Here is a 10,480-nt window from a genome sequence, read left to right on the forward strand (position 1 = left end):
GATGCGAAGGGCCAGCCCCACATCTGTAACTCCTCTAGGGTGGAGGAGCTTACCCCATCCCCCACTACAGTAAAACAACCCCAGCCCTTGGCCCTTCTCTGGCACCTTCCACAAGGGAAGTAGTGGATTCTCCATCTCTTGTTGGCCTCATATCCAGACTGGAGGCCTCTCTGGGAGACCTGCTTTAGTCAAATACAAGTTACCGGGCTCAGTACGGGGGTAAGTGGGTGAAATGTCATGGCCAGTGTTATACAGAAGATCAGATGAGATGATCTAATGGTCCCTTCTAGCCTTAAGCTCTATCAGTCAAAAGCCCTTTACAATTGCAGGGCAGGATCATTCTCCCCATGTTGCAGATGGGGAAACTGAGGTACAGCATGGGGTCATACACACAACGGGGCAGGGAGAGAATCAGGAAGAGAGCTCAGGAGTCCTGACTCCCAATCTGTCCAACCATCCACAGACACCTCGGGGGGGCCACCCCTCAACCTCTCCCGCTCTCTGAGCCCCAGTGCCACATTACAAGCCTGCAGACGCTGTAACATCAACCATGGTTTTACAAGCAGGCGGTCAGCTCTGGTGTGGCAACCATTAGGAACAGAGCTCCTGCCTCGTTAGTGCACACGGCATGGACACAGCTCACTGCAGAGCCGGCAGAGTTCCCTCCTAACTGGTGACCTGGAGGTGAAAGCTCCTGCACTACCTGGGATGCCCAGGCTCCCGTGCCAGATCAGGCAATCGCCTGCCAGCTCCTGGGCAATCCTTGTTGAACTAAGTTTAAATAACTTGTGAGTTCATTGTATTACAAATGCCTATGTGTGCGTGTTACTGTGGGATTGCCTGGGACTTCTTTAAGGGGGAGGCAGGACTAATGTAAACCCTGGGAAGCGTTATGAGCGTCAAAGGACTCTTTTCAAACAAGGGGTCAGACAAGACTGACCTTTTAGTTGAGTGGGTTTCCTAGGAAATATTGGGAGGAGGAGAATGCAAATTGCCCACCTCTGGACCCATCCCTTTGAAGGAAAACCCCATTGTCTGTTACAGGAGGAGAAAGTCAGAGGCCCAAACTGGATAAAAGAGTGACTCTCAGATTCATGGGGTATTTGTTCTGAGCTAACAGCTGTTATGAACTTGTGACCACAGAAAACCCCCTTAGTGGGGTCTGACGGATGTTTTCACCAGCTAGAGCCCTTTTGGGAGTTGGGGTGATCTCTGGCAAGCGTCTTAGCATGCTTGTAGCTTAATACATTTTCTCTGTAATGCTGTTACCTTAAGAATAAATGTGCTTGCTTAGAAAGAGCTGCGGTCAGAAGGTCAGGCTAGATCATCTAGTGTCCCTCCTGGCCTTCAACTCTTTGACTCTGAATTTGGCTGTGTAGTGATATAATTGTGGACCATTACGCAATTCAAAGCCTTCAACAACAAAGCAAAGCAGAGCCTGCTTAGATTGTCTGACTTTGCTGGGGAATTCACTGTGCAGGCAGGTAACTGTGCAGCCTGGAAATACCCTGGTCAGGAGGGAGAGAGACGCGGGTCTCCACCCAAGAGCCAGAAACGTAAGAGTGGGTGCCCTTGCTGGGCCCCAGAGGGGGAATACAAGTGCAGTTGCCGTGAACAGTGAAACCCCATCCCAATTCATTGCACTGACTTTGCAGACAGATGCTCCCTGCTGATTTTCCTGCGGAGGCCCAGCCTCTTGGGGGCCCTGGATCTGCCTGAGGCTACGGACTTCAGCAGCAGGGCAAGCCGGAACGTGCTAAGGGTCTCTACAGAAGGCAGGTTGCCACATGCTGGGGGAGCCTCACAGCCAGGGCAGGGGAGATGGAATCTCCCAAGAGAGGGAGCTGGGTGGGGGTTCGCTCCGCAGGGGACCGGGCCTGGGTCAAGGCGCCTGTTTCTGCATGCAGGGTCCCTCCCCTACCTTAGCTAACAGGCGTCTGTCTGCCAAAGGCCCAGGCTACTCTACCCCAGGCTCAGCCTAGCTTGGCTCCAGCAGCAGAGCCGTGTCGATTTCAGTTGTAAATTCCAGGAAGCCAAGGTCAGAAGCAGGCTCCCTCCACCCCCTTCCCTCCAGCATCCTGTGGAGTCTGTCCGATTTGCAGCCGATAAGTTGCATGCCCGGGGCCTCTGCGACCATCCAGAAATGAGAAAGCAAAGGACGCATGACAGGACTAGTCAAGGGGTGGGGCAGAACGCACAGGGATAGGCCTGTATGGGTCATACTGGAATGGAGCGCGGATTCTAATGGGACAGATTATACTAGGACAGAGCATGGCATGGGGATGGACACAGAGAGGTTCATACTGGGATGGTGGAAACCAAACAAACTGGGATAGGAAACCTAAATGTGGAATCCCAGGAGACCCCACTTTTCTCCCCCTCAACCTCTCAAGATCTGCCCCATGGACAGTCACTGTTACTCATTCTCTGGCACCATGAACAGGCCGAGTGTGTTAGAAACCCTGGGCTGGGCTCCGCTCTGTTTCCCTCTCACTGCAAACTTGCAGTGACTGCACTGGCTCCAGTGACGAGGGGGCCACTGCTGCACACTGGCCTTGGGGAAACCAAGAGCAGAGCCTGCTCTGTGCAACGGGGACATCTTCATGCCCTGGGGAACTTCCTGAGTCTACCAGCCCGATGCCGCATGGTGCTGAGCCCTCTGGCCCATCCCCTCCAGCAGGCGTTCAACACCTCGCAGGACTGGGGCTCAAGATAAAGACAAGCAAGCACCAGCCGAGAAACTAGAGGGGGAGTTTAGGGGAGGCAGAGAGAAGCTCGGGGGGGGGGCTTGCTGGACAGGAAGCAGGAGATTGTTTTGCATGTAAGGAGCAATGTGTGTGCATGGAGAAAGCCCACGATGGGCTAAAGGACTCCTCTCCCATTGCCTCCAAGCAATAACCACCTCATTGCCCGCCCCGGCCCGTAACGAGGGCTAACAAGTGGTCCCTACTGCAGTGCCCCGGGGGGCTGAGATTCACAAAGGGATCTTTCTTTGCTGGTGTTTGAGTCATCACGGCTGCCCTGGCGCACCCAGCGGTGCACTGACTGGGTGGGCGCTGCCCAGGAGGGGCTTTCTGGGAAGCAGCCCCCAGCAATTCCAGTCTCCAGCCCGCAGGCCCTGCGCCGGCCGGATCGATGGCCCGCCGACCTACTTTGCATTCCCACGGTGACACCTGGCAGCAGCCGCTAATCAGCCCCAGAATTACCAGGGACTTGAAGGGGCTGATTAGCATTTTGCAGCGCTGGGAACAAGATGTCTCGGGGGCGTGTGACAGGCACTGCCTTGTGTCTCTGGGGAGCCGTCACCTTCCGAAGTCAATTTCGGGGCTTCTCCAGTGGAGGCGTCAAAGAACTGCAGCAGAGGGGCCCAGGAGTGGAGTCAGATGTTGGGGATGGATCTGGATAACTCCCGGACCTATAGCCACAGGCTCAAACAAGGGCAATCAATCAAACCCCCATGCATCAGGGCAACAAGCGATCGGTATAGCGGAAGGTTAGGTCCTTTCTCTCCAACTTCAGATACTGAGGGCAGCACCCACCTGCCATGGTCAAGGGCAGATCAGAGAGAGAGAGGATAGACAGAATGAGTGCAAGAGTATAGACAGTAGAGAGGGATGAGATTAGATTAGGAGGATGCCAGGTTTCTATCCTTCTAATCTAATGACCTAGACCGTATCTGTCTGCTGCCCACCGGCTGTCGCTTGTCAGCTTTTGGGACACGGCCAGTCTTTTCATCATGGCTGGACAGTGGCTAGTGCAGCGGGGCCCTGCTCCCCAATTAAGGCCTATCGGAGCTATCCCAACACAAATAAACAAACAATAAGGGTTTGAAGATCTTGCAGGACAAGCCCTCTGTTCTCCTATAGACGGGGTGCAGATGCCCCCTCTGTCGTGCTTTCTCTCACAGACGCCATGGTAAAAATAAGGAACCAACTTCCCACTAGTCCCTCCGAATGAGGCTCCGGCCCCCAGCAATCACAGCCTTAGGGACACAGGCATTGTGGAGTTGGCTCACGGCTCTCTGCACTTTGGCAGCGCCAGACCTGCCATTAGCTGTGCGCACCACACATCCCTCCTTCCAGCAACCTCGGTAGCTTCAGCAAACCGCTGTGGTTCTGAAGGGGTTAACCCCTAGTCTCTGCATCCACAGCGTTGGGGTCATTCTCCTGGAAATGCCCAGCTGTGCTGTCCCTCCCAACTTCTCACCATGCAATGCAGCAGGGCAAAGGAAAGGTTGGGCTTCAGCCCAGAGCATCATGGGAGCTATATGCAGATCAGCCTGGCTAGGCTCCTGTGTACCAAATTCTAGGGTTTATGGGGCACTACGTCCCTCTGCTGGAAGGAATCAGAACTGCTCTCGGTGTGTCCTGGACCCAGTACTGCTAGCAGCTAATGGGGATTCTCGTCTTGCTCCATGAAGGAAGGGTCTGCGGTCTATCCCTGCTGCTGCTGTAAAGCCCCTGAGTGGCCCTGGATCAGGTGCCGGGGAAGCAGCATTTCCATCACCCCTGGGAAGATGTGTATCTTGTTTCAGGGCCCAGGGACTGCTCTCCTCGCCTGGGTTGGTGTTAACATGCCCCCTTCCTCTCCTCCAGTGGGGACGTGCGCCCCAGCACCTTTCCTGCTGCCATCCAGGGGCACTGTAGGAAATTAACGGCACAGTCGGCACCGGAGCAGGGAAGCAGCTGGCACAAGGAGGGGCTGGTGGGGCCAGCGAACAATCTGGGGGCAGCTTTATGGCCCTGCAGCGGTTGCCTGGCCCCTGGCAAGGGCGCCTAAGCATGATGGTAACACAGCGTATAATCCTCCTCCTCATGGCCCCGTCGGTGGCTTTGCTGCAAGTTTCCTGAGTCCTGGCCAGGCTCGTGCGAGATGCTGAAGATGGGGATGTGGCGGCATGTGACCAACTACCCCGAGCTGGGAGCAGCAGCATGGCAAACTCAGGCGCTGAGCTGCGCCCCCTCCCCCAGCCCTGCACTGCCGGCGGCTCTGTGTGGCACACAAACCATGCCGCGCTCTCCAGCCTCCACAGGGCCGCAGCTTGCAGCACGGTTACTCGAGTTCATTGACAGCCAGTAACCCCCGACAGCAGCTGAGCCCTCAGCCCACCCCCGTGTGCGGCTGGGGAAGGACAGTGGGCTCTGCAGGGGCTTTGCAGTTTGCCTGTCAGCTCCGGCATGTGAAGATGGGGATTGTGCTGGGGCCTGCTCCCCAGCCGCCTTTCCTGCGGGTTTGATCCCCTCCCAGCCCTCTGGCGTCTGAGTGAGCCCTGCGGGGCTGTGCTCGCTAATGGGGTCAGTCCCAAACTAGCCCCCCTCCTTCGCCCACTACAGCCCTCTCTGCCTCATCAGCTGCCCCCCAGGGCCAGACCCCTCTCAGTCCCTGCCCCAGCCCCCCCCCCCAGACATCTGAGGCAGGGAGGGGAGATCTGAAGGCTTGTGGGGAGGGGACAGAGGCTGATGTGAGGTGGTGGGGGGTGAAGGAGACCACCTCCAAGAGGAAGCTTCACCAGGACCCCCAGCTGGACTCCCAACAGCTCACATGCTTTAAACCCCCTTGAGTAGGGGGTGAGGCTCCATCCCCGTCACCCCTGAATCTCACGCTGAGTTTGGCGAAGAGCTGTCTCAGCTCTGCATGGGAACCCTAAGCCTCCACCTTAGCAGGCAGGGGTCAGGACTCCTGGGTTCTATATCCAGCTCTGCCACTGGTCTGCTGGGTGACTTTGGGCAAGTCTCCGTGTCTCAATTTCCCCAGCTGTAGAAGGGGAAATACCGATGCTTGGTAAACAGACACATGCAGAAGCCATGTGGGCACCTGTCCACAGCCATGGGCACGTTGTTTGTATGACTGTAGTGCCAGGAGCTCCGGGCACGGAGCAGGACTCCATTGTGCTAGGCGCTGTACGAACACAGAATAAAGACAGTCCCTGCCCCCAAAGAGCTTCCAATCTGAGTAATTCAATGGGGAGAAGGATCCTGAGCACCCCTTTTTGAAAGGGACCAGGTACAGTATTTACCGTGACTGGGATACACCCCGGAGCCCCTCTGTCTGGTGAGAGCCTCATTGACTCCAGCAGAGTTTTGCCTGAATAAAGAGCTAGGAACTGAGCCTGCCACCCACTGGAGCCAGAGGCACTACTTGCCTGAGTAAAGGTTGCTCATGGGAGCAAGGATCAGGCCCTGAGAAAGGCCTCAGAATGTTGCCTGCTATTCCCCCCATCTCTGGGTGATGGGGAGAACTCCCAGCTGATGCCAGTCCCTTCCCGTCCGGGCAGGGTGTTGTGGGCTCTGGAGGAGTCAATGCAAACAGCAGGCATGGGGCGGATCCCAGAGATACCCTGCCTGGCCTGGGGAGATGCAGAGTGACCTCATGGTTATGTGTGGGACGTTTAGGGTGACATCGCCATTACGGGATGTGCAGGGTGACAGCATCAGTATAGCAGGGGGTTAAGGGTGACGTCCCATTGCTAGTAAGTGGATGACTACGCCAGCTCATTGTTTCTGGCAGGGCTGGATGAATTCGTTCCACCTAATTCTGAACCCGCCGGAAGGCGCTGGGCGTGGATGTCTGACTCAGGCCATACGGGTTCAGAATAGATTCTGCTTAGGAGACACAGTAGGAAAAGGGAACAGACAGGAGATGGGGAAAAAGTCCTGATGCAATGGAACGGTTTATAGACTGTGCATACAGCCCCCATGTGTGCCAGTGCCAGCAGCTCTGGAGGAGAGAGGGGGCTCTGTCCAGAATGCAGGGCACAGGCTGCGTTAGTCAAGGAGAACGTATGGGGCAGTGCAGTGAGAGTCACGAGACCTGGGCCTTAGTCCTGGCTCTGCCATTGACTCACTGGGTGGCCTCGGGCAAGTCACTTGCCCTCTTTCTGCCTCAGTTTCTCCAACTGTAAAAGGGGGAATAAGGATACTTGGTAAATAGACACACGCAGAAGCCATGTGGACACATGTCCACAGCCATGGGCAAACTTTGGACCCGAAAGGCCAAATTCTAGAACTTCCTAGAGGTCACGGTGGGAGGGTCTGTCTTGGGGAGATGAAGGACTCCCCAGTTTGCCTGCACAGGCTGGAACGTGGATCATTTACAGCTGAAGATCCAGGCACCCTGAGCTTCTGCCCAGATGGGTGCGTTACTGGCTGTAAGAGCTGCATAGAACCCCAGCCAGCTAAGACTAGCCAGGCTGCTTCCGGTCTGGCCAGGGGATGCTCCCTTTGTCTCACCTGGTAGAGGGGATATCGATGAGCCCCACCAGAGTAGCAATTCAAATCTCCTTTCAGATGGAGGGGTTGCACCCACCCCAAATCCAGCCTTGGGTGGGGGACCCCGCCCCAATCTCTGCCCTACCAAGCCCTGGTCCTTCCCCAGCTGCAGTCAACATCCTATAAAACTTGGGACCTGCTAGTAACGTCACCCCCCAAAGCACATCCTATCACCTCTGGCCCCTGTGCAGCTGCACCCAGCCCTGTTCTTTCTGCAGCTGCTGTGACGTTCAGCTCTCTCCTACCGCTACCAAACCCCGGGCTCTAAAAGTGTCTTTCTTCATCCCTCCAGGATCAGCTTCTCTTCTGCCTCCTGGGGCCATCTGATTGGCATCCCATTAATGAGGGGAGCTAATTAAAGGAGACTACCACCTACCGGCTGCCATCAGCCTCCCCCCGGCTCTCTGGGGGCCCCCGAGTTACACACATGAAACGGGGATGCCACCGACGCATGGTTTGGTAGGAGCCGTCCTCAAAGGGCCTGAGGAGTGGGACAGTGGTGGGAGCAGGAAACTAACCCCCCCCCACACACCTACTCCCCTCTCAGCCTGCTCATGCTCTGATCTGACACATCAATCAGGGTCTTTCAAGTGCCATTTAACCCACCCACCGGGATGACACGTCTGTAGCAGCTTCCTACAGAACCAGTCTCTTTGAGGGGATTTGAAGCCCAGAGTGCTCTGTTGTCCCTGAGATTCTGGCCATCTTGGGTCATTACACAGGAGCTGTCCAGGGTGGGCAATTCCATTCTGCCTCCCTAAATCCTGCCCAGCGGTTTCACTGGATTCTCCTTCACTCCTCTCCTCAACTGTTGTGCGGTGTTACTGGGTGCTTTTTAAACAGCTGCTGCATCCCACCTCAGAGGTGGCTGCATTTCAGTGGTGGGTAAATAACCCCTTCAAAGTGCTTTGGGACTGAGGATGAAAGTCACCATATCAGAAAGAGGCTGGAGCCAAGACCTTGGAGGCAAACTCCTCCAAACAGCCAGATTCCACGGCTTGAGCACATCCTTCTGCCATGGGCAGGGAAGGTAGGTACCGGGGAAGAGGTTACTGCAGTTTATACAGCCACAGGAAGTGACACAACTTCCTCCCCTTCAAGTTCCTGTCTAGTGGTTTGCGCTACACTTTCTATCAAGCTACAGCCCCACATGGATGCTCAAAATAGGAGCAGCGGGGAAGGGCCTGTCACTCCACTCCCCACAGATGGGCTGGGTTGGCGCAGAGAAAGACTTGTCGTTGTTATTCATAGTTTGTATTGGCCCAGTCCCGGCCCAGGACCCCACTGTGCGAGGCACTGTACAAACACAGAACAGAAAGACGGTCCCTGCCCAAGGTGGGGGAATCTCCACAGTGCCAGGGGTTTAGCAGAGACTTCCACAAGAGCCATGTGATTGGAACCCCACACAACCCTCTGGAAACATGCCCTCAGGGGGTCATTTAAATATAGATTTAGATATCACAGCTGGAGAGTCAAATTCAGCAACGTTCACCGGCTGTGCATGGATCCTACTGCGCAAGGGCTGGAAGTGTGACGCCTGGCTATGGCATCCTGACCTTGCTGCGCTAAGCGCTCGTAATTTACCTGTATCTCCCCCTTCTCCTGGCCACAAGCACATCCTAGAACTGAAACACGCCAGCACAGACAGCCTCAGCAGCCTTGGAAGAGACTCCACAGCCTCTCCCCCAGGCGGTGCCAGAGATGTCTGGGGCATTGATTTCTGACACCAAGAACCACCAAGGTGGAAAATTATCACCTGTGGGAGCAGGGAACTGATGCTTTCAACACACATCCCTGCCCCAGGACATGGCGAACTCCAAGGATTACAAACTCAGCCATCCCTGATGGGCCCTTGCTCCCCTCCTCACCACCTTCGGCTGGGGGGCGAACGTGTCAGTTGGAGCACTGAAGGGTGGTTCGATCTTGACTTCTGGCTATCTTGGGTGATGGGTGCTAGGATCGGCAACCAGCTCCCATCTCCTCTCCTGTTCCTATTCCAACCCCTCCTTCCTACCCCGCTAGCCCCAGCTCATCAGCCCCGCAACGGCTGCAGAATCCAGGGAGCGCCCTGACCCCACACCCCGCCCCTGGCTGTCCACCGCCTGTAGGAGCCAACTCAAAATCACCGCTCTTATTTTAAACACCCTTGCATGGGCTCGCTCCCATTATTTGTCGTCTTCTTTTTCCTCCCCTCCCACCTCCCTCCTGTCATCCAGTTCTGTCTCTGGTGGGTACTGGCATCTCTTGGATTTCCTTAACGAAGCACTGCACTTGCATTAAACATAGAGAAGAGTTTCCAGGGAATAAGAGACCTAAACCACCATCTAACCAACTTAGAGCCAGAGCCCTTTGTTCTGCAGCACCGGGCTGTCCCCAGGCTCAGCCACAGATGCAGCATAGAACATTAGTTGCAACAAAGCATTGGGTATTTTTTTCTCTCCCTCACATGATCTACCCAATAGGAATACAAGCAACCCTCAGGGGCCTCTATGCTAGCTCATACATGCCACAACAGTTACCAGATTAAAATAAAACAGTGCAAAATGCATATCCTAACAGTCCCTTTGCCACTGCAAGCGCAAGAGCCTTCTCCTCTGCAGCTCCTGTGTCTCCTCAAGATGCTGATTCATGTGATTTCTTTTCAAATCTCTCCCCTCCTGGCTAGATCTCTCCATTCCCTGGCCCCAGGAACACAACTGCCATGAAAGATGCTACACTCACAGGACCACTGTGCCCTCACCAGGGGCTGCCATGCCCTACCTCTCTTTCTCCACCAGGAGCCCTCACGGACGGAGTAGGACAGGTCAACGAACTCGATGTCCACGGCCGAACGCTTGGGCAGGTGCGAGAACCGCTGCGCCTCTGTGATGTGATTCTCCACCTTCTTCAGGTGGGTGGTCAGGAGAGGCGCGTCCTGGGAGCCAGCATTGCACAAGGAGTCCTCCAAGGCGATGGAGACGGAGGTTGGGTCAATCCCCTTCTCAGCCATGGCGCCGCTCTGGAGGAGGACACCACACAGGCTCACCATGGAGACAGACAGTGACCAATTCATCGGAGCTTGTTCTATGCTGAGCAGCCAGAAACTCCTGCCCCTTCCCCGAGGCGCCCCGGCTGGGAAAAAGCTGGGACTGCCCTGGGGTTATTGCTACAGTGCCTCCTGCTGGGATGCAGGGGCTGGAGTCGCTGGGAGCTCCCCTGCAGCCAGCTCCCAC

The 10,480-nt window shown here is 55.7% G+C and overlaps 1 protein-coding gene across 1 annotated transcript in view; it reads right to left on the reverse strand.

Moving 5' to 3' along the window:
- ABCG4 (ATP binding cassette subfamily G member 4) overlaps nt 1-10,257 on the reverse strand; it is a 22,328-nt gene extending 12,071 nt beyond the window's left edge. Inside the window, exon 1 of the mRNA XM_026657887.1 lies at nt 10,029-10,257. Within this exon, the coding sequence (XP_026513672.1) occupies nt 10,029-10,257 (229 nt within the window). The remainder of the gene's footprint in view (nt 1-10,028) is intronic.
- Nucleotides 10,258-10,480: the final 223 nt, after the last annotated feature.

The sequence above is a fragment of the Terrapene carolina genome, unplaced genomic scaffold (assembly GCF_002925995.2).
Source record: "Terrapene carolina triunguis isolate 2854851 unplaced genomic scaffold, T_m_triunguis-2.0 Scaffold374, whole genome shotgun sequence".
Taxonomy (NCBI): domain Eukaryota; kingdom Metazoa; phylum Chordata; order Testudines; family Emydidae; genus Terrapene; species Terrapene triunguis.